Raw genomic sequence first — 27,952 nt, 5'->3', positions numbered from 1 at the left:
GCTGAGGGTTTGCCAAAGGGAAGATCAACTGCGCGCTCTCTCTCTCTCTCTCTCTCTCTCTCTCTCTCTCTCTCTCTCTCTCTCTCTCTCCCCCCCCCAACCTCCACTCAGAGACGGAGCGCTTGCCTCCTGCCCACAAGGCCTCGGGAGAGTCTAATGTAAGCGACCACTATTTGGTACTCTGGGGAACCCAGGGCAGAAGGGGAAGGAGGAGGGAACTCAGCTGTCTGTGAGGTTCCTGGAGTTGCTGTGTAGGGTGGGAACATGAAGGGTTAAGACGACAACAGAGCCTCACAGAAACCCTAAAGGAGCTACGTTTGCTCGGGGCTGCCTTCTCTGGCTGGACACCTCAGAGTAGAATGGCCTCATTGGTCCTTCCTTTCCGATGGGCTGGACACAGGTGGCCGCTGTGACAGGGTGTACCCAACACACTGGACAGTGGTAGCATGGTGGCTGAGAAGCCAGGGAGAGGCACTTTATTTTAAGACTTGATTTTCTTGCTGTGATTTTCCACAGAGTCTTCCATGATTGTGTCGTCTTCTTCCACAGTGACCAGCACCTTTCTGCCCACGAGGCTGAAGATGTCTTCAGGAGGATAGCCTTTGGGCTCCCCCACCTTCACGGTCAGCATGTCCAGGGTCAGGATGGTACCTTCTGGGATTTTCACTTTGGCCACCACAGACTTGCCCAGCTGTGAACACAGAAGACCAGCGTCAGATCTTAGAAGTAACTCCTGCACACTCCATGTCCCTGTGACAGGACCGTCACAGCCGGGACTTCCTCACCACAATGCCCAGAGCAGCACTTCACAGAAGCAGAGACACAGCCCGTGTCAGGTGACATCACAGACTAGGAGGAGAGGCCTTTCCAGTCACACAGCACAAAGGAAAGGGCTCAGGCTGTATAGCCAGATCGACCCAGGTTCAGTACCTGTTGGCCTGGGCTTGGCTTCCCGGCTAAAGGTGCTGGCACCTTATCAGAGTATTAACAGAGTGTGCTAGAGTGTGCTAGAGCGTGCTCCCAACATGTGACGGCCGCGATTACTTTTGTCCCCATGTCGTCAACATCTTATGGAAAACTGAGGTCAAAAGAAGGTGGCAACTTGGTCAAGCTGCCAATAACCAACATGAGTCCCAGTCCAGTGTGCATACAAACCTGTTTGCCACTTTGTTCTTTCTATAAAATAGGGTGATGGAGGGCTCACGAGCAATGAATGAGGGTGACTTATTCAGATGACAAGGGGTACCCAGAAAGGGGGCAGATGGAACAGGCAGATGTGGAGACCAAGGGACGGTCCACAGCCAGCATCCCTGCCTCCCTGTGCATACTTGGAAGCAGCATTCGCCGTCCTCCAGTGTACATAAGAGCCTCCGAGTTCTAACTCTGCTTGGAACTTAGCAGCAGGAGAAGCTGTGTCAGCTGCTTATTGTCACGTAGTGGCCCTGGCTGCCTTTCACCCTCCGCTTTGAGCACTCCGCGCCCCCCCTAACTCTTCACTCCAGGCTCCTGCACGACTCTCTCCAATTCATCTGCAGGGCAATTAGAGTCTTTAACTGCTAACTCCCCAGTCCATGCGCACCTGGAATTGTGGGGGTCGGGTATGCAGACACTCTCTGGCAGAACAAAAGACGACAACGCTTCCTTCTCGTGTATACCCCGGGTCTGGCCTATGCCCTGCCCCACAGAACTCCTGGGACTCCTGCCTCTAAACCCACAAGAGCAGAAAGGGCCAGGCGGCAGCTTCTAGGAAGCTGGGGGTCACGCCCCGGTCTCACCGTCAGTGTCTACCAGCCCCACGCAATGGCCGTGGCCACCCACCCGGTGCCCCTTTGTACTCAGGGCTGCCCTGGTTCTCTTCCCAGTGCCTCAGTATGCCTACTCCAAGTGACCAGGCTTGGCCATCGTAGGACTTCACTATCTCCTAGGCTTCAGAGCCCTGAGGCCGCAGGCTTCAGAGGCTTTAGTGGAAAAGCTAACGTGAGCCAGGGTAGCTAAAAAGCCTGACCTGCTCTCATGGGACACATCACCCCGCTGCTCCCATAGCCTAATGGCGCCCAGCAGGGTGGGTGCGACGTTCCTTCACCTGCTCATCTGTCAGGCTCAGACAGGTCAGAAGCCCAGCTCCTGGTCATGTGTGCCACACCTACAGCAGGCGAGGCAGGGTCAGGCAGCACTCACCTTCTCGTTGCAGGCCACCTCACAGGGCAGCAGCTGCTTGACTGGAGAGCCCAATGCCCGCTCCACCAGGCGCACGGACCGCACCAGCTCTGCCAGTTCTCCAGGCTCCAGCGAGGCTGAGTGGTCGCTCCCCTTCCAAGTTTTGTCCAAAGTTATGTGGCGTTCCAACACCTTGGCCCCCAGAGCCACTGCCGCCACGGATATGGCGATGCCTGTCTCATGCCCGGAATACCCTATGGGAATGTCGGGAAAGAGCTTCTGGTACTCCTGTAAAATACAAGAGGGGCGTGCTTACCCTTCTGGGCCTTCTCGTCAGGGAGACTGGAACGGCACCCCACTTCAGCCGCTCCTGAGCAGAGCAGCCAGGGGTGAGACAGTAAGGCAGGCACTCTGAGCCTCCCCTTTACAAAGATAAAAGTGCCCGCTGAGGGTTGCTGGGAACGGGGAGGGCACCCGCTGTACTGACTGGTTTTATGTCAACTGACACAGGCTAGAGTTGTCAGAGAGGAGGGAGCCTCAATGGAGAAAATGTCTCCATAAGATCTGGCTATAAGAGCCGGGCGGCGGTGGCGCACGCCTTTAATCCCAGCACTCGGGAGGCAGAGGCAGGCGGATCTCTGTGAGTTCGAGACCAGCCTGGTCTACAAGAGCTAGTTCCAGGACAGGCTCCAAAGCTACAGAGAAACCCTGTCTCGAAAAAAAAAAAAGATCTGGCTATAAGGCATGTTCTTGCTTAGTGATCAATGGGGGCGGGCCCAACCCACTGTGGGTGGCACCAACTATGGGCTGGTGGTCCTGGGTTCTATAAGAACGCAGGCTGAGTAAGCTATGTGGAGCAAGCCAGGAAGCAGCACCCCTCCGTGGCCTCTGCATCAGCTCCTGCCTCCAGATTCCTGCCCTGCTCTTGATGATGAACTGTAAATAAGGAACTATTGAGAGGAAAAAACACTTTCCTCCCCGAGTTACCTACAACAATAGAAACCCTACCTAAGACACCCGCCATACTGTAAAAGTTACTGCTGTATTGAGAATGCCTTCTGTGGCTCAAGATGGCTCAGAAGGTGAAGGCAAGTGCCTGTCATCGAGTCTGACATGAGTTTGATCCCTGGAAACCATCCAATGAAAGGAGAGTACCAGCCCCACAGGCTGTCTTCTGAGTGCTATACACTTACCACGACGTGTACACACACATGCATACTCAGACACATAGTGAATTCAAAACATTCTAATCAACCAACACCTTGTATGACTGTTTAATCCTGTGCAGACCAAGAATGACAACGTAACTCAAACGGAATGCCTGAGATCACCCCAAAAGCACTTGTCACAAGTGTGAAATCAACTGTGTTACATACAAAAATATCAATTAGGGCTGGAGAGATGGGTCAGAGGTTAAGAGCACTGGCTGTTCTTCCAGAGGTCCTGAGTTCAATTCCCAGCACCTGCATCTATAATGAGATCTTGTGCCTTCTTCTGGTGTGTAGGCATACATATAGGCAGAACACTGTATACATAATAAATAAAAATTTAAAAAAATATATTAATTATACACACAGCCCAGGCCCAAAACATTCTGTTGATGGGATCGCTGAATAATTAATGTAATCTATAATCCACCTGATGCACCAAAGCTCTTCTCAGATGAGTGAGTGCTGTCAGTGATGGTGGCCAGAAAGCTGAAGCCCAGAAGGAAGATGCGGGGGGAGGGCAGCAGCAGACGAGGAATGCTGGACGGCTAAAGCCTCGAGATCTAGCCCACAGCTGTGTGATATACACAGTCTATACAAAGCATACACTGCAGCTGGGTGGTGGTGGTGCACGCCTTTAGTCCCAGCACTCTGGAGGCAGAGGTAGGCAGGCACCAATGAGTTCAAGACCAGCCTGATCTACAGAGTGAGTTCTAGGACAACCAGGATGCACAGAGAAACCCTGTCTCAAAAAAAAAAAAAAAAAAAAAAAAAAAAAAAAACCCTCCCCCAAAGAGAGAGAGAGAGAGAGAGAGAGAGAGAGAGAGAGAGAGAGAGAGAGAGAGAGAGAGAGAGAACAGGTTTCTAGGCCAGGGAATTCTGCTGTGACTGGGTGGGCTGGCAAAGCCACTCTCGCCATGTAGCCATGTCCAGAGGGAGGATGTGATAGGACTTCCAGTGAGGGGAAAATCAGGGAGAGTACCTGGAGTCAAAGACACTAAGTTGTTAACTATGTCATCTATGGAGGCCTTTAATCCCAGCACTTGGGAGGCAGAAGCAGAGAGATCTCTTTGAGTTTGAGGCCAGCCTGGTCTACAGAGTGAGTTATAGGCCTGACAATTCTACATAGTGAGACCTTACCAAAAATAAAATAAAATAAAATAAAATAAAGACTAAAAATAATATGAAGACAAATCATGATGTATGAGGCACACACACACACACACACACACACAGGGAAGAAACTAAGATTGATGTTACATGCTTTCATTTACAGCTCCCCTCTTTGGAATGCCATACTTCCTTGGCTGCCTAGGTCTAATCTGATTCTGTCACACTAAGATAGGATCTGTACATCTACAAAGTGTGCCATGGATGGTTACAATTTTGGTTATAACAACAGGGCTAGGGTTATCTATAGCTCAGTGGAAGAACACTTGGTTGGCATGCCCATGGCCCTAGATCAGTCTCCAGCACCGCAAATGAATGAACTTCCTGCTCACCAAGATGACGCGCAGGTTGGCATCCTCTGGCTGCAGTGGGTACGCGCTGGTACACTGGAGGAAGCAGAAGTTGGGGTTGAGGGGCTTCACGATCTGGTAGACTTGCTTCATGGTGTCCATCGACTGCATCCCACTGGAGATCACCATAGGACGACCTGAAGAACCAGCACCTTCTTCACAGGGCTCAGAATCTCCCCCACCCACATCTCCTAAGACACTGCACAGCAACCGATGGGTAAACACACTTCCTCAGGATCATGCTTCGGCACAGGGAAGCATGCCACCGAGGGATCTCAGGATCTTGAGGGGAAGAAGGCATCTCTATAGATCAAGAGGCTGTGCAGTACAGAACAGGCTTCATCTTATGCTGTGGGACAATGGTTTTACCCTGTAAAGATTTGATTCTTGTACTTCTTTAATAAAATGCTGATTGGCCAGTAGCCAGGTAGAAAGTTGAGGAGGGGCAATGAGAACAAGAGGATTCTGGGAAGAGGAAAGAGTCTGTCTGCAGTCGTCACCCAGACACAGAGCAACCAAGATGTGACTGCCTCACCAAAAAAGGTACCAAGCCACGTGGCTAACAAAGACAAGAATTATGTAACTTATGCAAGTTACAAGAGTTAATAAGAAGCCTGAGCTAATAGGCCAATCCGTTTATAATTAATGCAGGCCTCTGTGTGTTTCTTTGGGACTGAATGACTGCAGGACCGGGTGGGACAGAAACCTCAGTCAACAATCTTAGTCTAAAATCCCCAAACCCAAAAGACTCCAGATTCAGGAACACTCCCCTGCTCACAAGCATTTGGTTAAGGGATACACAGCCCGCACTGTGGAAGACTCCCCAGTGCATGAGCACAGCTGAGAGGCCGAAAGCTGCCAGCTTGGGTGCTGGCCTGCACAGAGCCCTGTCCTTAGGGTTTCTGATACCTTGCCTAGGAGACAAGTGCAGAATATCCCGGGAGCATGACCTGCTTCCATCCCAGGTCTGTAAGGTGGGTCAACTTAAGATCATTCACGCTGGGAAATCAATTTACTAATGTGGAGACATTAGGGGGAGATTCCTACAGGGCCTGGCTTAGTGATGGGATACTCACATCAGGTGCATAGTCCCTAGCACTGCCCCAGAACAAACAGGTAGGAGGTTTCTAGAATGTGTCTCCTAAGCTGGGTGTGGTGGTGCACACCTTTAACCCCAGCACCTGGTTGGCAGAGGCAGGAGGATCTCTAGGAGTTTGAAGCCAGCCTTGGCTACAGAGTGAGTTCCATGCCAGCCAGGCTACACAGTGAGGCTGTCTAAAAACCAAACCAAAATAAAAAATAAAACCAGATGAGTCTCCATGAATGCTATCACAGTGAGCGGCCACTAGGGGGCAGAAACACAAAGCTTGGTCTCTGGTTTTAAGGGGAAAAAAAAAACAAACCACACTTACCTTTCTTGGCTGTCTTCTCCAGATAAGGAAAATTGTTAGTGTCGCCAGATCCAACTTTGAAAAATGGAACATTCAGTTCATGCAGAAACTCAACCGCCATCTACAAAAAAATCAGAGCGAGTGCCTTTCAGCATTGTTCAGAAACACTGCCCTGTGGTACAGGACGGGTGATAGAGGAACCCGGTGCGGAGACTAGAGAACACGCCATCGCATGTCCACCCACCTGCCCAATGCACACCCAGGACTTGCTCTTTGTGAGCTGACCATCAATGGCTACGAGCATCTGCACGGGACACACTGCCTCTGGCCAGACTCTTCCTTCCCAAGGAGCTTGTGAACAAATGCAAAAGGGCATGACCCAGAAACCAGGCAGAGAGAAAGTGCCTGGCCCTTAAAGGTCAAAGGACAGAAAGAAGACACTGCATCCTTGCCCAGAGGGGCAACTGGAGCAATCTCTGTCCCAGGCGAAGTGTGGCCTCAGGAGATGGCAGTGAGAGCTAAGGATGCCTAGTGTAGAAAGAAGATGAGACAAAAACAATTCAAAGATTTACCTACAAGGATTGTGAAATCTGCATGGAATTCTATCATCGTCAAATCAAATTATTTTTTAATTGGAGGGGCAGGGGAGTTCCTGCTAAGGAAGAGAGTGCCTCATTTTGAAGTCCACCTGGGGACCAGTGCCACCTAGTGGCCATTTTGAAAATTGCCACCTTGGTTTATCACCCTACAAGGGTGCAAACATGCCACCCCCTTCAGTCACAGCATTTCCCCTGCCTTACTGCCGTGAGGCACTGTCCCTGGCACAAGTCAAACAGCCCTACCACTTCCTCTTCTCAGTTTGCCTTAAAGTAATTCAATCAGAGCATGGAACAGGCCACCCCCAGGAGGCTGGAGCTAAGGAAACTTTGCCCACCTACGGCTCCCAGGAGGGAGGGTCCCAGAGATAAACCTGTCAGGTTTGACTTAGGATGTGTTTCTTTGCTTTTAAAAACAGACTTGTATTATTCTAGGCTGGCCCTGGTCTTGCTATGTAGCCTGCACTGGCCTCCAACTCCTGATTCTCCTGCCTCAGTCTCCAGAGGGCTAAGATTACAGGCAAGCACCACCGTGCCTAGTTGACTGACTCAGAGCTATTTAAACTTTAGTAAGAGCAGACAGTGGGCCTGGTGGTGTACGGCTTTGACCCCAGTACTCAGAAGGCAGAGGCAGGTGGATCTCTGTGAGTAACTGGTCTACAGTTATTTCCAGGACAGCCAGTGCTATATAGCGACCCTGTCTCAAAAATAAATACACAAATAAAATACAAACAGACAACGGGGGATCACAGAACCTTTCTGTGTATATAGGAAGAGACACTACTGGTCCAAGGAAGGGGTAACAGAGAGAGAAGACCTGGGCTTCTCACTTTGGAAACAATGTCACCTTATATAGCACAGGCTAGCCTCAAAATTGCCTTCCTCTTATCCCTGCTTTGAGTGCTGGGATTACAGGCAGGCTCAGGCACACTGGGGAGCTGGGACTTTCTAAAGTCCCTGTGGCTGCGATCATGCAGGAAAGAAACAAAGCCCATGATGATGAGCCAGAGAACAGGGGTGAGCGACTGCTGGGGAGCTGAGAAAAAAGGGTCTGGCTATGAACAACAACACAAACAAACAAAAACCTGGCAAGAGTTTCTGTATCTGCAGAGAATGATGAACCAATGAGAATGTCAGTGCTGTGGACAGATTGGAATTTGTAGGTTCAAACACCAATTACTTTATCCTGGGCTAGTTTTAGCCTTCTGAAACAGCCATGCCTTGCCCACTGTATACCTGAACTAACACCTCATGGTCATAATAAAAACCTCAGCCAGAAAGTGGTGGCACAGGCCTTTAGTCCCAGCACTCAGGAGGCAGAGTGTGATACAAGCCTGGTCTACAGAGCAAGTTCCAGGACAGCAAGGGCTACAGAGAGATACCCTGTCTTGAAAATCCAAAACTAAATAAAAAGTGAGTAAATAAATACCTCTTGCTATTAATTTAGGGCTGGAGAGATGGTTCAGTGGTTAAGAGCACTGGCTGCTCTTCCAGAGGTTGTGACTTCAATTCCCAGCAACCACATAGTGGCTCACAACCATCCGTAATGAGATCTGGTGCCCTCTTCTGGTCTGCAGGCATACATGCAGGCAGAACACTGTATACATAATAAATAAACTTTTTTAAAAAAGAAGCTATTAACTTAGCAGAACACTACCTTCTGCCAGTCCAAGAGCAAAATATCATCAGAGAGCATCTTGGGCCTATAGAATGGCTGCCCCATCTCATTATACCCACCTCTCTGGTGTACTCACCGACATATTTTAAACTTAGATTTATGACTCTCTTTATTCTGTAAAACTATAAAAACCCTGTGAAACTGCTTCCATGTTGGGACATGGAATTTGGGGTAACCTAAATCTGTGTTCTCAGGCCCTGGTTACTCAGAATGGTTCCAGAATAGACTCTCTTGCTCCACTTAAGATGAGAGCTATGGTTTTTGTCGACAGAGCACAGAACCAAAAAGGACAGGCCAGCCCTGTCATGGGCACCAGGCAGCAGGCAGCCAGGGGAAGGAGGTTGAGAGGACAGAGTGCAGGCAGGGACAGGAGTAGGGGGGAGGTGACTCTGTGGCGACCATCACTGCGCAGTGCCCCCCACTTCCCCACTCCCCACCCCCGGCTCATTGCTTCTATCTGCTGCTGCCTTGCTACTAAGCTTTCTTTGGCTGAAGTCCACCTCCCCGGCACACCCTACTGAGGGGTATCCAGCGAACTTTTTCAATTCTGCCACACCTTAACCTTCCCTGAGCACACAGAACGCCCAAGAACAGCACGCACAGCAGAGAGAGGAGGCACTCAGTAAAAGCTAACTGCTATAGCGCAGTCAGGAGGTGAACCCTGGAGCCACCTGCTGCAGAAACGGAGGTGGGAAACCCGGAAGGACAGACAGAACTCAACCAGGCCGCTCTGAGGAGTCTGGGCAGGAAATGCCAGCTTGGCAAAGAAAGATCTTTGTAAATTTACTCTTTGTAAAGGCTTTATGGACCCATTTCCCCCTCACTGCCTACCTGTGCCCCGGGCCAGCCATGACACCAGCTGCAAACAAATCCCAGAGGAACCTCCTTCCCAAACTGGCAGCAGAGAAACCCCAGCAGGTTTTCAGTAGAGAAGATCAGTATTGTTCCTGGCTTGTAGGCTCTGTTGCCCAGGCTCACCACCAATGCTGGGCCTATTAGCCTCTTTACTTTTCATCAATTGCTTTTTGGGTTTTTTGCTTGCTTGTTTTTTTTTTTTTTTTTTTTTCCACGATGGACGGAGAAAAGCAACAGAATCTCACTTTGTAGCTCTGACTATATGAAATTCACTATACAACATAGGCTGGTTTTGAACTCACAACAATCTTCCTGTCTACACTTACCAGTGCTGGAATGAAAGGTACAAGCCACCATGTGGGGTTTCCTTCCTTTTTACAAGGATCAATGTTTACAATTACAAACATATTCTGAAGTCTGAAGACTAACAAAGACAGGGGTGTGTTTTATGAACCAGGTGTGGTAGGGCACACCTTCAATTCCGGTCCTAGGGAAGCAGAGGCAGGGGCAGGAGGCTCTCTGTAAGTTCCAGGGTAGCCTCAGCAGCGCGCCCGCACCCACGCGCGCACACACACATGCACACACACACACACACACACACACTTTCAACAATGTAATTAAAGCAATGAGAAACTATTCCAAGGGCAGTAAAAGCACGCCCCTAACGTCCACCCTAAAGCCCATTTCTAGAAAGCAACCCTAAGGAAACACTGAGGACAGACGGAAAAGATGCTCACCTTGGCATCTGTTTCGTTTTGAGATAGTCTCGTATATTTCAGGCCAGCCTCAAACTTATTTTGTAGCTGAGGCTGACCTGAACTAATTCTCTTACCTCCACCTCCCAAATACTAGAGTTAAAAGTGGGTGCCATCGCCACCAAGCCTGGTTCAGCATCATTTATTGGTATAAAAAACTAAAAGTAATAGCCAGGAGGTGGTGGCACACACCTTTAATCCCAGTACTCAGAAGGCAGAGGCAGGTGGATCTCTGTGAATATGAGGCCAGCCTGGTCTACAAAGAGAGTTCCAGGGCTATTACACAGTGAAACCTTGTCTGGAGAAACTAAAGGGAAAAAAAAAAAAACAAAAAAGAAAAAACAAAAAAAAAAAGAACAAAACAAAAAAAAACAAAAGTAAGTCTGTAACCAAGCACTCAACTCAGGATTCTGGGTTGGAGGATCATGAGGCCAGCCTGGTCTACACAGTGAGTTGTAGACCAGCCAAGGCTACAGACTGAGAGACTGTCTCAGGAAACAAAAACAAAAGATAACACTCTAGTATATCCTCCAAAAGAAACACTGCACCGCTGTCAGAGTCTTTACACAGGAGGAAGGAAAGCTGTGTTCGCACACTAACTAGAAAAAGAACACAGAAAACCAGATGTAACCAGCAGTGACAGGTACTGTAAAAGTCAGAGAGGAAATCCATAGAGAGACAGCCACTCCCTCTTGTTCCCTGGTTTGTTTGTTTGTTTTGTTTTTTTCCAAGATAGGCTTTCTTTGTGTTAATAGTCCTGGCCATTCTGTAACTCGCTTTGTGTACCGGGCTAGCCTTGAACTCACAGAGCTCCTCCTGCCTCTGCCTCTGGGGTGCTGGAATTAAAGGCGTGTGCCACCACCAGCCCAACATTATTCCTGCTTCCTAAATTGTGTTAGTTTGAAAGAAAGTGTCACCTGTTAGGTTCATAGGCAGTGGCATTATTAGGAGGTGAAGAAAGTGTCCCCATAGGCTCATAGAGAGTGGCATTATTAGGAGGTGTGTGTCTCAGTCTCTTCCTGCTGCCTTTGGATCCTGTAGAACACTTAGCTACCTCTCCAGCACTGTCTGTATGTCACCGTGCTTCCCGCCATGATGACAATGGACTGAACCTCTGAACTGTAAGCCAGCCCCAATTAAATGTTTTCTTTTATAAGAGTTGCCATGGTCACGGTGTCTCTTCGCAGCAATAGAAACCTTAAGACATAAACTTTCTGTACCATTGTCCTTGTTTCTAAGACTAAAGTTTTTGACATTCAGAAAAGAGAGAACATAGGAAAAAACAAAAGAGAGAACACAGGATCATCAAAGGACAGAAGTTACACCTGGCAGTGGTGGCGCACACCTTTAATCCCAGCACTCGCTAGGCAGAAGCAGACATATCCCTGCCTGAATCCAAAGCCAGTCCGATCTATAGAGTAAGTTCCAGGACAGTCAGGTTGAGAGGGAGAGAGGGAGAGAAGGAGAGAGAGGGAGAGAGGGAGAGAGGGAGAGAGGGAGAGAGAGAGAGAGGGAGGGAAGGAGGAAGGGAGGGAGGGAGGGAGAGAGAGAGAAGAAATTATAGTGCAAAATGGACCTGAGGCCTGGTACCAGCTGGACTGCTCTAGGATGTCAGCACAGCCAGCCCAAGACACTTCCTGTGGGTGATGCCAGCTGCACTCCAGGGAGCCAGCCAGTCACAGTTGGCTCGTGGGGCACACTGGTTACCAATGTAAACCACATTCCAATGAGAGAGCCTTGCCCAGCTCGGCTGTCCCACGGTGGGAAGGATGCTGGGGTCTAGCACTGCTGTCTGATGTCAGGGTACTTTTTAAACCATGGTACCCTTCTCTCAAAACCCTTTCTCTGGGTCTCCTGCCTGGTGGCTTCCCCCTTAGCCAAACATGGTTAAGGTGAGCAGAGCTGGATCCGGCTTTACACCATAGCTGCCTGCATCCCAAGAAAGGCTGAGCTTACCTCATCCATGCCAGAGGCGGTGAAGAAGATGCCAATCTCCTGCGCATAGCGCTGCAGCTCCCTGTACTGGGCGTGGCTGAATTCTAGATGTCGTTTATGCTCCCCATATGTCGACCCCCACGAATGCTTCGAAGTATATGGTCTCTCCAGGGCCTTCCGGTTAAACTTGAACTCCAACTCGCTCTTCTGGAACTTAGCGCAGTCAGCTCCGCACTCCTGCAACACAGTAGGACATTTACAGTGACTTGGAGCAGGAATATGTGGGGGGACTATGATATGACGTCATTATATTTAGACAAAACAAACCGGGGCCGAAGAGATGCATCCTGGGAGCAAGTGAGCTCGTCCACTACAACCCCTAGGCAGTAAACTGAAGCATGTGCCTCCTGCTACAAATGGCAGCCAAGTCAAAACGCAGGGACTGTAGGAAATTCCTCTGCAACACCGCAGAACGGGAGAGAAGAAAAGTCTGAGGCCTAGGAAAGTCACCTGCTCAAGACCACTCAGCTAGTAAACGTCCTGACTCTAGGCCAAGCCCCTCGCACTACAGGACAGCCCAAGCTTTGCCACTGTGTCCTCTGGCCCCGGTGCCCTCCAGAACTAAAGAGAACCCGTGAGAGAAAAACTATAACTCTGTTTGCACGGTTTTTTATATCTCTAGGTATCTTTACAACCTCATCACACAAAGAGGTCACACCTTGGAAAAACAGGCCGTTCCTTAGAAATAAAAGCAGGAATTTTTCCCTTTACAGAACAATGGCTGGAGACCTGTGTCTAAAACTAAACAGGGTGAGTCCTGGGGCTGGGGGCTGCGGGTGGGAGCGGCTGGAGAAATCACCCTGTAATCCTGACTGAGAAACGGGAAGAGATGTTCTATGAGGGTGCACACTGCATTTTAGCAGGAGTAGTGGTCACCTAAGGAGCGCTGCTTCGACGACCGCGCTTTTCACGCCTTTCTTCATGAGTGGCTCATCACAGCCCCACGAAGGCGGCCTTTCTGATCAGGCAGCTTAGGTGTACAGGGGTTCCCTGGCGGGATCTCCCCTCGGAGACCTGTACTTTTCACCGGTTAGCAGCTCAAACACTGGGACTGTCAGGTGGGGGGAAAAGCCACACCAACTTCCAACGACTGTAGTTACGAGAGGATCGCCGAAGTGACATATGACAAGCAGGAAGGGGCTGGATCATTAAGATCCTGGTCAGGTGGCTCCCTACAGACGATGCCAGGCTGACCTAACCGGAAAGGGGAAGAAAGGGGCCGAGTGGACAGGGAGGCGGAGAGGGCGAGCAAGAGCTGCTGGAAGACCGAGCTGGAGAATCGAGGCAAGTGAGACACGGGGCACAGAACCAGAAAGCTCTCGCGACCGCGCTCTCCCGAGCCTCTCCGGGAACTCTCCCAGGCCCCTCAGTTAACTCGCCCCCTGGGATCTCCCCCCAAAGCCCTCCGTTAAACTCCAAGACTCCACCGCTGACCCTCCGCAGACCCTCCCGAGCCCCGCCCCTCACCTTGGCAGTGCGGATCATGCGCTTGGCAATGTCCAGGTCGCCCTGGTGGTTCTGGCCGATTTCCGCGATGATGAAGCAAGGGTGCTGCCCACCCACCCAGCGCCCGGGACACAGTTCCAGTTCGAGCGGCATGATGTCTACCCGCGCCCGCACGATTCCAGCGGCGTTTCCGCACCCGCCGTGCAGGCCCGCAAGGTCCCGGCCCCGCCACGTAAGCCGGCGGTCGCCGCGCAGCCAATCCGCGGGCTCCGTCTCTCTCGACAGCCAATCGGAGCCCTCCCTCGAGGAGAGCGGGGGAGGGTGGTAGAGCCCGGGAGACGGGATCCCGGCTTTGATACGAAGGGCGAGGAACGAGCGCGCCTCACGGGTGCTGCCAGGAAAATAGGTGATCCAGAGTTCGATTCCCACGGCTGCTGATTCTGATTCTGAGACGGAACTGAAAGACATGGAAATCTCACGAACATGAAAAGAACAAAGAGAGCACCTCACCCAGAAATACAGGTGACGCTTCTGGTCTGCAGCCTAGAATTTCTGCGCCATTAACAACTGCCATTTTCCATCGCTAAAGCAGAAACATATGACAGTGTATGGAAACCATCGATCACAGTCACTGTTGTGGCACTGAAAAAAATTATTTTTATGTATATGAGAGTTTTGCCTGCATGTATGTCTGTACACCACGTGTACCCAGTACCCACGGAAGTGAGAAGAGGGCATCAGATCACCAGGAACTGGAGTACAGATGATTGTGAGTTACCATGTGGATGTTGGGAACTGATCCTAGAGCTTCTGCAAGAGCAGCCAATGTTCCTAATCACTGAGCCATTTCTCCAGGCCCTAGCACAGTACATTTTAAACAGCCATAGCTGTTCCTACAATATGACAGGCAGTGGGGTTTGTGAGTTTCACCGATTTGACCAAAGCCATCTTGAACTCCAGACTAGGGCTCAGACTAAGGCCTTGGGGTGTCTCCCAGTCCAGGGCTCCTACAGTGCATTCCTTAGATTTCAGACCAAGTTAACCCAAGAGTTAGATGGATTGCCTGTTTGACTACACAGAACTGAAGAACAGAGTAACAGCCAGAAGCAGAGGAGGGCAAGGTTGGAACCCATTGTTAATAAATGTGCGGTTCGAACTACCCACCAGACAGGAAGGAGCACAGCTGTATCTGGCTGGGAGGAAGGGGACACTGGAAGCTCTCCCCAGTGAGAGGGAGGCTGAGCCTGACTAGTGACTGAGAAAGCAGGGCTGTTGGGAGGCTCGGGTGAGCATAGCAGAGAAAGCAGAGAGCAGATCACACCCACAGAGAACTAGAAGGCCAGTCAACATCGGAGGCCCATAGCTGGAGGATGAGGAGAAGGGTCGATGGAAGCTGGGCTTACACACATAGGTGTGCTTTTTAAATGACAGGATCTTACAGTCTCAAGTGTAGTTGGCAGAGCAACAGATCCTGATCCCAGCGAGCATGAAACATGACACTAGAGAAACTCAGTCAGTTTTGGCTAAAGAAAACAATTTTAAGCCAAGCATGGTGTCTCATGCCCATAATCACAACAGTTGCCAGAATTGCTGCCTTACAGCGGGTTCCACGTCAGCCAGGACTGCAGAGAAGTGGGGGTGGCGTGTTAGTCTACCATTGATTTGATTGTTGGGTTTGTTTTTGTTTTGAGAAAGGGTCTCATGTAGCTCAGGCTGTTTTCGGACCTGCGACATAGCAGAAGATTGAGCTCCTGATCCACCTAGGTGCTGGGAGTACTAGCATGTGCCACTATGTCTATTTAAAGAGAAAACAAGATTTAAAAAAAAAAAGAAATAAAAATCATTGTAACTTTACATAATCTGTGACTAAATAGAAAATTAACCTGGGCTAGTAGCGTGTGTCTTTAATCCTAGCACTTAGGAGGCAGAAGCAGGCAGATCCCTGTGAGTTCTAAACCAGCGTGATCTGCATAGTTCCAGGCCAAAGTTAGACAGAGAGACCTTATCTTGAAAAAAAGAAAGAGCCGGGTGGTGGTGATGCACGCCTTTAATCCCAGCATTTGGGAGGCAGAGGCAGGTGGATCTCTGTGAGTTCAAGGCCAGCCTGGTCTACAAGAGCTAGTTCCAGGACAGGCTCCAAAGCCACAGAAACCCTGTCTCAAAAAAAAAAAAAAAAAAAAAAAAAAAAAAAGAGAAAGAAAAAAATCTACAATGAGTAGAAATCACATTTTAAAATAGCCATCTCTTGGTGGTGGCACACGCCTTTCATCCCAGCACTCGGGAGACAAAGGCAGGCAGATCTCTGTGAGTTCAAGGCCAGCCTGGTCTACAGAATGAGTTCTAGCATAGCCAGGGCTACACAGAGAAACCCTGCCTCAAAAACAAACAAACAAACAATAAATAAATAGATAGATAGATAGATAGATAGATAGATAGATAGATAAATAGATGTGTTCCTACATTATGAGCCTATGAGCCTTCCCTGTCTCAAAATAGGACCAGGTTCAGTTCCCAGCTCCCAGCACCCACTTGGTGGTTTATAGCCATCTATTACTCCAGTCCTGAGGGATCTGACACCCTCTTCTGACCTCTGTGGGTACTGCATGCATAGAAAACATCCACACACATAAAATAAAAAAAAAAAGAAGCCATCCCACCAAAGCCAGATAGATTGATGCTGCTAGGATTACTTCCCTCACTGCAGTCAGCAGTAAACGGGTTTTGCCTGTTGGCTTCCCTGCTTTTTACAGATGAAGCCCAGCACCCAGACATGCTGGGCGAGTTCCTACCACGGAACAGTCTACCCACCTCTCAGTCTTGTGTTTCTGGCACTTTCTGTGGCTTTTTCTGGTTGGCTGGTTAATCAATGTTTAATCTGTCCAGGTAGGACTACTCAGGAAGGGTTTTCAAAGCAAATTAAAAAAACCAGCCCAGGACTCTTTCCTGTGGCTGGCAAAGAGGACAAGGAAGAACCTCGCTTTGGAGAAACTAGAGAGCCCTGACTGTATTAGATCTCTGAGGCCCCGGGGCCAACCAGACTATGCCAAGTCTCTCCTGAACTTGGCTTGGCAAAGCTTCCTCTAGCTGATGGCTCCTGCCTAACATGTTGCCACTGTGTGGTCCAGCTACACTGAACTATTTTGAGTCCCCTAAGGATCATATTCTCTCACCTCCAGGCCGTGGCCCAGGCTGGTTCCTGGTAATGTTCATTCTGATCTCCTCCTCTCTAGCATTCTTTTTTTTCCCCAAGTTTTATTTACTGGCTGGAGAGAGATAGCTCAGAGGTTAAGAGCATGGGCTCTTCCAGAAGTCCTGAGTTCAATTCCCAGCAAGCATATGATGGCTCACAACCATCGGTAATAAGATCTGGTGCCCTCTTCTGGCATGCGGGCATACATGCAGACAGAACACTATACATAATAAGTAAACCTTTAAAAAATTGTTTACTTTTATGTGCATTGGTGTCTTGCCTACATGTATGCCTGTGGGAGGGTGCCAGATCCCCTGCAATTGGAGTTACAGACAGTTGTGAGCTGCCGTGTGGGTGCTGGGAATTGAACCCAGGTCAGGTCCTCTGGAAGAGCAGTCAGTGCTCTTAACCGCTGAGCCATCTCTCCAGCTCCCCCAGCATTCTTAACCTAGCCAACTTCTTCTGCTCTCCAGTGCAGTCATTAATTACCTCCCCTCAGTCCCTCAGTCCTTCTCTCATTTCCCAGAGCCTTCTCTAGGCTCTCAGGCTTTTTTTTTTTTTTTTGCCTACTTCTTACCTTTTAATTAGCTGTCCCTCTTTGGTGTCCCCCTGAGGTACTTGGGGTCAGGGACCATCTGGGATGGGACACCTATACAAAACACCAAACCCAGGGCAGCCCTGGGATATGCAGAGCCCCAAAGAGATAGCGACCGCTCTGCTTTATGTCATGCCCAGAGCTGTGTATGGGAATTGTGTTCTGGAGCCAGTGGGGTGGGGGAGGGGCAGAGGTGGTAGTTGCATGCACACGTGTGGTGTGTGTGTGTGTGGGGGGGGTCCTTCACATGCCTGTGATCTCAGTACCGCGGAGCACAGCCTGGACAGCTGGATGCTGTGTTCCAGAAGTCTGAAGATTGACTGTATCTGTTTACTCTTCCGACCCCTTCACATGCCTGTGATCTCAGTACCGCGGAGCACAGCCTGGACAGTTGGGTGCTGTGTTCCAGAAGTCTGAGGACTGACTGTAACTGTTTACTCTTCCGACCTCATTCAGCATCTTGGGAGAACGTGATTGATCCATGATTGATTCCAAACTGAAGTCGGTTTTCTGGCTAGTTCGTCTGAGGAAGAAGTGAGTTACCAAACAACTCATCGGTCCCCACCCAAGCTGCCAAAGACCTGCCTTGAAGTCAAGAGGCCAGAGTCTGGTCTCCCAGTATTCTCAATCCCACTTATAGGTATCTTTGACACAAACACCCCACTTCCTGCTTCCTCTGCCTTGGGCATCTCCCTAAAGCATGAAGCTAGTTTCTCAGGTGTCTCGAGGCAGACAAATACCCATCCTACCCCGGGGTGACCGGGGAGATAAAAGTCAACTGTGGGTATCCCCTGCTTGCAGGATTTTGACCTTTGACAACTTGACCTGCTTCCGTTTCCTAAAGGGAGCTCACTCTTACATTTAGAAACTCATTCCTGACAGCCTACTGTGTGCCGGGGAATAGAATGTGTTCCTTTCCTGTAAACTGTAGTAAAATGAAAGGCATTTGCAGCAAAAGTCAATTATATTCACACACAAATGTCTGATCACAAATTACGCAGAAGGCAAAGAAAACTGCAAACTTAGTCTGCTTTAGAAACCAACAAATGAGCAGGGTCTATCTCTGTGGGTTCAAGGCCAACCAGGTCTACTACAGAGAGAATTCCAGGACAGCCAGTGCTACACATGGAGAGACCGTGTCTCAAAAAAACCTACCCCCCCAAAAAAGCCAACGGATGATGGTAATCTTGTTAGCCAAAGATTTTAGCATGTAAACATGGGCCCTGGCAACCATAACAAGGTAGACTTGGCTACCCTTCTCAAAACACCAATAAAAGAAACCAGTGAGGAGCTGCAGAGCTGGTTCCGTGGTTAAAAGCTCTGGCTGCTCTTCCAGAGGACCTGGGATGGACTCCCAGCTCCCATATGGTGGTTCAAAACCATCCAGTTCTAGGGAATCAAATGTCCTCTTCTGGCTCTGTGGGTATTAGGCATGTATATATATGAAAGCAAAACACCTATGAAGTAAAAAGTTTTTCGAGACATGGTTTCTGTGTATATCCCTGGCTGTCCTGGAACTCATTTTGTAGACCGACTGGTCTTGAACTCAGAGTTTCACCTGCCTCTGCCTCCCGAGTGCTGGGATTAAAGGGGTGCGCCACCACTGCCTGGCTGTAATTTTCTTTTCTTTTCTTTTTTTTTTGAGACAGGGTTTCTCAGTAGCTAGGGAGCCAGTCCTAGAACTCGCTCTGTAGACCAGGCTAGCCTCGAACTCACAGAGATTCGCCTGCCGCTGCCTCCCAAGTGCTAGGATTAAAGGCAAGTGCAGCCATCACCACCTAAAAAATTATTATTATTATTATTATTATTATTATTATTATTATTATTGAGACAGGGTTTCTCTATGTAATAGTCCTAGCTGTCCTGGAACTAGCTCCATAGACCAGTCTCTGGCCTCAAACTCACAAAGATCTGCCTGTCTCTGCCTCCCAGTGCTGGGATTAAAGGGGTGTGTCACCACTGCCCAACTGTAATTTTCTTTTTTTTCAAGACTGGGTTTCTCAGTAGCTAGGGAGCCAGTCCTAGAACTCGCTCTGTAGACCAGGCTAGTCTCGAATTTACAGATATTCGCCTGCCGCTGCCTCCCAAGTGCTGGGATTAAAGGCGTGCGCCAATACCGCCTGGTGAAAAAATACTTTTTAATTAAAGAATAATAATAAAGAGACAAAAGAGAAACAGAGAAAGATTTTTCCAGGGTGGCTGCTTTGAGAAGAGAAAAAAATAAAGGCCCAGTGACACGTATGTCAGGGTGCTAACATGAGGCTTAAGTTTAAACAGAGAACAAGAGTATACATCACTTGCTCAAGCCAATAGCCTCCCATTCCTACTCCAGTAAGCAATCCTAATTAAGTGCAGTAGAACACGTGCGCGCGCACACACACACATGCACACACGCACACACACACACACACACAAGGAAAAGGAAAGATGGTGTCTGCTGGTATTAAGAAAATACTCTGAAGAGTAAACATTTAGGCCCAGACTCCACCTACCCCCTGCTTCAACTCCTTCCTAATGATAATAATCCCTTCCTGCTCTGGCTCCTCTCTGCAGGATACTGTAAACACACACACACACACACACACACACACACACACACACATACACACAAGGTATAATATAGGGTCCTGAAACGGGAAGATGGCATAGATTCTCTTTGTGAGTGGGGACAAAACTGGGGAAAGAATGCTTGCTTAGAGACGTGAAGCCCCTCTAGCTGGGGAACTTCCTCCTGTGGGGGATGGGCCACCAGAGGGCAGTGGTGAGGATCACAGGAGAAGCCTGTTTGCACTGCTGCCACCTTCCCTGAGGATGAAGTCATCCTCAGGCTTCATCCGTACAGAGGGTCACAGTGTCATCTCCTAGCTGGGTTCTGTTCCTCCCTGCAGCCCTGGGAGGACCATCACTCCATGCCGTTTCCATCTCCTTTGCTCAGTTCTTATTGAAAATCCCTCTGTTTCTAACTTTTGTTCTTCTTTCCTGAAGGGCTTCAGGATGTCAAAATGAGCTTCTGCGTGCGCGCGCGCACACACACACACACACACACACACACACACCACCCCTATCGTAGCCTAGACTGACTTCAAACTTTCAATCCTCCATCCTCAGCCCTCAGATTTACTTGTGTGTGTGTGTGTGTGTGTGTGTGTGTGTGTGTGTGCATGCAGGTGCCCAGCTTTCCCCATTCCTCAGATTTACTTTCATTTGTGTGTGTGTGTGTAAGCGCGCGTGCATACGCACGTGCAGGTGCCCAAAAGAGACAAAAGAAGGCTCCAGATCCCCTACAGCTGTAGTTACAGGCAGTTATGAGTCATCCTGAGTGTTCTTCATGGCTGAGCCACCTCTCAAGCACCAAACCCATCTCTCTCTGAGGCCCTTCTCTGAAGTCTCTGACTCACTCCAAGAAGCCACAGGAAATCATTCATTTTTACTTTTCTCTGTCTATCCCATCCACAACCCCTTATCCTTTGACAGCCATGACTACAATTGTGTCATTTCAGGACTATTATATTATTATATTAATGGGACCCTATTGCATAGGAGCTTTTGTGATGGACTTTTTTTTTTTTTTTTTCTATGAAGGTCCGGCTATGTCACCCTGGCTGGCCTGGAACTTCCTATGTAGACTAGGTTGGCTTCAAACTCATGCATAATCCTCCTGTCTGCTTTCTAATTGGTGGGGTTATAGGTATGTGGTTGCCGTACCCAAACCTCGGGACGAACATTTTCACTCACCGTTATTTGGGGGGTTTCATTCAGGTGCTGCCTGTCTGCATGCGCATGAATGCATCATAGTCTGTGGCTCAGTCTTATGGCCGAGTAATATTCCACGACTGTGCTCAGCGCAGCCTCCCTAACTGTGCATCTTGCTGAACATTTGGCTGTTTCCTCCTGGGGCTACTGCGAAGCAGCTGCTTCAGACATCCGTGTCTTAACCGTGAAGATCAGTTTACAGTCTCTGAAATCATGCCCAAGAGTACACTCTCTGGGTCCCCTGGCGGTCGAGTAAGAAACTGCCGACTTGCTTTCCAGGGTGGCTGGACCATTTTACAGTCTTCCCGGCAGCGTACAGTCTAGTTTCTCTGTGTTCTCGGTCCCTGCTTCTATGCTGCCCATTCCGACGGGTGTATCTCTCTGGGCTTCCATGTGCATCTCACAGATGGCTAATGATGTTGAGCATCCCGGGTATTTATTTACCCTCTTCAGTGAAAGCTTTTCATGTCTTTCTCCCATTTTCTGATTTTAAAAAAAATGTATTTATGTGCATGTGCGGTTGTCTGTGTCTATATGAGCATGTACATCCAGCTTCCAGAGGAAGCCAGAGCCATCTGATGTGGGTGCTGGAAACTACCCCGTGGTCCTCTGGCAGAGCAGCCTGTGTTCCTAACCGAGCCTTCTCCCCAGCCCCCCATTTCTTAATGCTATTGATTTTTCCTACTGAGTTTTCATTCTGTTTAAATTCTAGTCTTTTCATCAACTATGTAGGTTGTAGGTATTTTCTCCCAGTCTGTAATTACACCCATTTCTTAGTCTTCTGTACAAAGTCTTTTGCAAAACAAAGGTCTTTAATTTTAATGAAGTATAGTTTATTAATGTTTCCCTTTATGGATCATGCCTTGTGGTCTAGTTATTCTTTCCTGGATCTAGATTCTAAAGATCCCCCCCCCCAATTAGTTAGATTTGTTTTGTTTTATTTTTCAAGACAGGGTTTTTCTGTGTCCTGGAACTCACTCTGTAGACCAGGCTGGCCTCAAATTTACAGAGATCTTCCTGCCTCTGCCTCCCGAGTGCTGGGATTAAAGGTGTGTGCCACACTGCCTGGCTAGTTTTTGTTTTGTTTTAAATTACCTTTTTTTTTAAAGATTTATTTATTTATTATGTATACAACATTCCTTCCATGTATGTTTGTATGCCAGAAGAGGGCACCAGATCTCATTACAGATGGTTGTGAGCCACCATGTGGTTGCTGGGAATTGAACTCAGGACCTCTGGAAGAGCAGTCAGTGCTCTTAACCTCTGAGCCATCTCTCCAGCCCCCCCCCCTTTTTTTTTGGAGATGGGGTTTCTCTGTGTAGCTTCGGTTGGAGCCTGTCCTGGAATTTGCTCTGTAGACTAGACTGGCCTCGAACTCACAGAAACCTGCCTGTCTCTGCCTCCCAAGTGCTGGGATTAAAGGTGTGCACCATCACCACCTGCCTTAAATTACCATTCATTTAATTTATTTTGTATGCATATATGTGTGTTTATGTGTGAGCACATTCAGGCCAGGACACTCCTATTGGGGTCAGAAGACAACTTGCAGGAGTCAAGACTCTCTTTTCACTGGGGCTGTCTCACTGGTGCTGGGTTGCTTTTTTGTTTTGTTTTAATGCAAATTCTCTCTATAGCCCAGGCTGGCCTCGAACTCACAGAGATCTAACTGCCTCTGCCTCCCAAGTAATGGGATTAAATGTGTGTGTCCACTACAGTCTTTTCTGAAAATTTTATGTTTGTATCTAAATTTGTATTTCGTTAGAATTAAAGTGATTAATGGTGGTGGCGCACACCTGTAATCCCAGCATCATCTCTGAGTTCAAGGCCAGCCTGGACTACGGACGAAAACGTTGTATTCATTTTGTGGTACTGGGAATGGGATCTAGGGCCATGTCTGCTTAGCATGTACGCAACCACTGAGTTGTACTGTACCCTTAAGAGTGTTTTTAAAAGATGGCTGGAGAAATGGCTCAGTGGTTAAGAGCACTGGCTGTTCTTTTAGAGGACCCAGGTCTGATTCTCAGCACCTACAGGGCAACTCACAACCAACTGTAATTCTAGTTCCAGAGGGTCTGATGTCCTTTTCTGGCCTCTGTGGCTCTGCGTGCATGTGGTGCACTGTAGGCCCATATTTCCACACTGAGTGGCAGCCAGACTTCCAGGCCATAATTTGCACCTGCCACACAGGAGGTGGTCACCTCCCTAACAGAGGGTCAGGATATGCTAATGTTGTTCTGCTCCCTTCTTATTAATTTGGAGGATGCCTGGGATAGAGATGTTAACTTGGCCTACATGAGAGCTGGCATACAGAGCAGGAAGATAGGAAGACATGACCGAGAGGGCAGAAAAGATGTGTGGACATGACCACAGCCATTTACCTGGTTACCTAGGAAACAGAATACTAATGAGTTTATGTTTTGGTATATAATAAGGCTGTTTGGAGAATAAACGCAGAGAACTCAGGATTTCATGAGGGATCCCTGAGTATCTCCCTCCCGATAAAGGCACGTGACTTGTCTCAATTATTCCCATGCCTCCCCAGCTGGTCCGGAGAAATAATTTAGGGGTCTGTTCAGGCAAAACACCCAGACATACATTAAAAAAAAAAAAAAGATTGCTTGTCACAGTTACATCAACAATAAAATAAATGATAATAAGAAAATAGGGTTAAGGCTTCCTTAGTATCCCGGAGGGAAAACAATTATTTCTGACAATGGCTACAAAGTGCATCAGATAAGGCTCAGTATCTGTAGGAGACTGTTTACCTGGCCTGTGTGACACCGTGGGTTTCAGCCCCAGTTTTGCGTTATATACGTGAATACTACACAGTCCTGTGGGGAGTAAGCTACCTAACACCAGGCATCTGACAAAAAGCAGGTGACCCTGTTGCTGAGGAGAGGCCAACATCAAGCAGTGATCAGATGAAAATTCGCCTAAGAAGCCTGTGTGGATTATGTTCCCCTCCCCAATGCAGGCCACAGAGAGCAGAATCCGTCCTCTATGTGGTCACCCCTGAAGAACTGCACCCTTCTCCACTTCTCGCCCTATACATCTGCTCCCATGCTCCTTTGCAACACCCTCCACAGCAGAGGGGTTAACCTAAGGAAGGTTTCCCGGAGTTCTGTGAGCCACACTAGCAAAGCAATTGAACCCAAGGAGGGGTCGTGAAAACCATTTGTCCGAGCTGGTATCTTAGGTAGCTCAGGCTAGTCTTGAACTCTGTGTAGCACAGGACTCCTGATCCTCCTGGCTCCACCTGCCCAGTGCTAGGATTACAAGCATGCACCACCATGCCAGCTTTTTACTGGGCAATGCTGGGCAAGCATTCTACCAACCGAGCTACAGCACAGCTGAAGGGATCTATTAACCTTTCCTCTGAGTCACTTTGTATCTCAAGAAAAACAAAACTTGAGGGACAGACTCCCCAGTCAGAGGACAGTTACCCCTGGAGGTTCAACCCTCAGAGGTTAACACATTAAAATTGGAGCAGACTGTTTTGCTTTGCAAAGACAACAGCAGAGATAACGGGTTGATGACCACACCTCCACCAGTGTGTTGTTAGGTCTTAAGTCTTAAGTGTTGTACTTAAGACTGTATAGCACTTGCTCTCTACGTGTATTCAAACCTTGCATCAGCACTCCGAAGACAAAATTGCCGTCCCAGACCCTCTGTGTTCCTCTCCCCATGTGTCCAATGGGTCTTTCTCTTACTTTCACTCTGACTTCTCTTTAGCTGGAGACGAGTGGCTGGGTAGTACCTGTGGGGGTTGCCAGAGCCCAAGCTTTTCCTCTAAAAACTGGCCGGGCGGTGGTGGCGCAGGCCTTTAATCCCAGCACTCGGGAGGCAGAGGCAGGTGGATCTCTGTCAGTTCGAGGCCAGCTGCGTCTACAAGAGCTAGTTCCAGGACAAGCTTGGACAGGCTCCAAAACTAGAGGCAGAGGAATGTACCTGTAGTCCCAGCTACGCAGGCTGGAGGATTGTTTGAGCCTAGGACTTAAAGGTGAGCATGGCTAACATAGGCAGCCTTCACTTAGAGACAGGAGGCTCAGGCCAGGCCAGAGCTGCAGCTGGTAGCAGACAGGCCTAAGCAGGTGGCTGTGAGGATAGGAGTGACTAGACCAGGGAACCAGTAACAGCTCAAGGGCAGACCAAGGTCCTGCCTCTTCCTGATAATGCCTGACAGGGTTTCCTACACCAAAGGCTGTGGTTGTGTTCCCTTCTGTTCGGACTCCCTGGTGCCAGTGCCATACAGCTATTGTCCAGACAATGGCTTCCCTTCCACTGTCAGAGTCCCCACATCTGAGGGCCTAGAGACAGCTTTGTAGGACTAAGGGATCCTCACATGTCCAGGCCACAGCTGAATGCACACCCATAGTCTGTTACCAACAAAAGCCCCTGGAAAGAACTGTTCCCAGTCCTTCTAAACAGCACCCTGAAGGTATACAGCCCTGTCAACGCAATGGCTCATCAAGGGCAGTCCTAATTTACAGATGGAGAATGAAGTTCACCAGGGTGCCTCTACAGGCCACCTCGAGGAAGAGTGGCAGGCTGGCCAGCACCTAAGTTGTATCGCATGCATCCTAGGGGTCCATGGCTCCAGCCCCAGACTTCAGTTTGTTCTCCCAGTCCGTAGCTTTTGGAAACAAGTGTTGTGGGACATTTGTATACTGTGTGAAAGTATATTGTTGTGATTGGTGTAATAGAAAGCTGAATGGCCAACAGCTAGGCAGGAGGTATAGGCAGGACTATACCTACAGAGACCTCTGGGAAGACGGACTTGCCAGCCAGAGGCAGCAGCATTAGCAGTACTGAGAAATGGGGTGACGAGCTACGCAACAGAAACAGAGTAAAATAAATTTAAGTTATAAGCCTAAACTATGACTGAGCTTTCACTGAGCTGGAGCCAGTGTGAACAGTGAGTTCTTAGGCCCTTATGAGGTGAGCAGCCTTCACCACGCACCTCCGGCCTTCCCTTCAGCTTCACCAAGGGACTTGCTTCGAGTACGGATTATGAACTGAAATCTTTGAAACCGTATACAAAATAAAATAAGTCCATTCTCCTTTAATTAAAAAAAAAAAGTTCTCTAACTTTCTCACCAGAACTGGGACAGAGCCAGGTGTGGTAATGCATGCCTTTGATCCCAGCACTCCAGAGGCAGAAGCAGGCAGATCTCTGAATTTGAAACCAGCCTGATCTACAGAGGTAGTTCCAGGCCAGCCAGGGCTGCAGAGAAACCCTGTCTTCAAAACAAAAAAACAAAACTAGAGCTAAAGCCAGAAGCCAGGAGCCCAGCAACAATCAGCAAACGAACAGCAGCTTAGATTATGGGGGCTGGGTTGGAATTCTATCAGTTAGCTGTTACTGGCTGTGTGGCTTTCTCAAAATTCCTGCTTCAGTACCTGTAATGGGATTCACTCCTTGTTTGCAAGGAAGTGAAAGACTGAAATAATCCTCAACAAATCCACAGGCACCTCCCTTTCTCCTCCAATTGAAAGCCCACGCTGTTAATGAGTATCCTGTTCACCTAAATTCACGTACAGAATCTCCTACCCTACGCTGACCAGCGCAACAAACTCCCTGGTATTCCCGAGTTTTCCAGAGCTATCTCATTCACTCAGAGCCAGTGCCTAGGGGTGGGAGGCTGGGGGAGAGCATGGTCCATCTGGTTTTGTCAAGATAAACCAAGGACCTCTTCACTGGCCTTCACTTCTCATCTGCAGTTCTCCATGAGCCACAAGTTTAGGTGATATCCCCCACTAACACAAACCCTCATCCCTTCTGGATGGTGAGGCACTGGAAGGGCACAAAAAGATACCCTGCTGCTGCTTCGACAGAATTCAGAGTGGTCCACACTTCCACCTGGACAGCTGGAATCTCTGCCAGTTCAAGGGTTCAGCATCAGCAAAGGTGCCAGAGGCCGGGGTTTTGATATCTTGCATCTCCACCCTGTGATTGGGACAGGACAGGGCTTACAAATATACCCATAAACCTTCAAGCCCCCTCCTAAGAGAAGTGAGCCCTCTGATACCTCCCCCAACACGGTAGTCCCATCTCTTCTACCCCCATCAGAGTATTTACTAGGCTGGCTTACAGGCTCTGGAATGGACTTTCGTGCTCACTGCAATCTTGGTGACTTTCCTAGGACTGCCTGGCACCCGGAAGCAGGCTGGTAACTTGACTCCCTTTCCAAACTGTCAACGCAGCGGTACCATCAGCCTCATTAAAATTGATGTCAGCATAACTTGACAGGGCTGGAGAAGGCAGAAGGTCACAGAAAAGGGCAGTGTTCAGTGCTTCTGTCCAGCCCTCCTTAGGATGCTTGGGTAGTGTAGCTCAGAAGCCGGAGAGACCAGGTTTCACTGTGCTTAGAAGCCTGAATGTGGGCTGGCCAGATAGACGGCTGTGGGCAAGGTACTTGTGTAAGCCTGAAGACTGTACCATTATGTGGGTTTGGAGAATCCTGTGAAAGACAGCAGTTCCTAAGTATCATCACTACTGTGGCTGGATTCCAGTAGCAGAGTGAACTCAAGGCAAGAACACAGGGTTTGTAGCAGGCCTTTCAACCCAACCAGGCCCTTCCAACAGGCCTCAGCTGTTTCACCCCCACTGGCATTTTACTCAGGTGAGTTAGATCACCACTGGCCCCCATCGGGGCCAGCCAGACCTGGCTATGCACTCCAGCACAGCTCCCACCGAGTGAAGTCCTTCATGTAGGCAACAAGTGTAGAAATACAGTCAGCTCCATGACTGTCACTATAAAACTTGCTTCCTACAACTGGTATTCTTCAGCCAATGGTGGCTGAGCCTTAAGT

The 27,952-nt window shown here is 48.9% G+C and overlaps 1 protein-coding gene across 1 annotated transcript; it reads right to left on the bottom strand.

Moving 5' to 3' along the window:
- Positions 1-442: 442 nt before the first annotated feature.
- Positions 443-13,819, bottom strand: Nans (N-acetylneuraminate synthase). The gene is made up of 6 exons (XM_038347852.2): positions 13,623-13,819; positions 12,117-12,332; positions 6,298-6,397; positions 4,868-5,022; positions 2,179-2,445; positions 443-691 (listed from the first exon to the last, which is right to left on the bottom strand). Exons 1-6 carry the CDS (start codon positions 13,752-13,754, stop codon positions 482-484), a joined length of 1,080 nt encoding a protein of 359 aa, XP_038203780.1. The 5' UTR covers positions 13,755-13,819; the 3' UTR covers positions 443-481.
- Positions 13,820-27,952: the final 14,133 nt, after the last annotated feature.

Source organism: Arvicola amphibius, chromosome 11, assembly GCF_903992535.2.
Source record: "Arvicola amphibius chromosome 11, mArvAmp1.2, whole genome shotgun sequence".
Classification (NCBI taxonomy): Eukaryota; Metazoa; Chordata; class Mammalia; order Rodentia; family Cricetidae; genus Arvicola; species Arvicola amphibius.
This window is presented reverse-complemented; position numbering and strand designations above follow the sequence as displayed.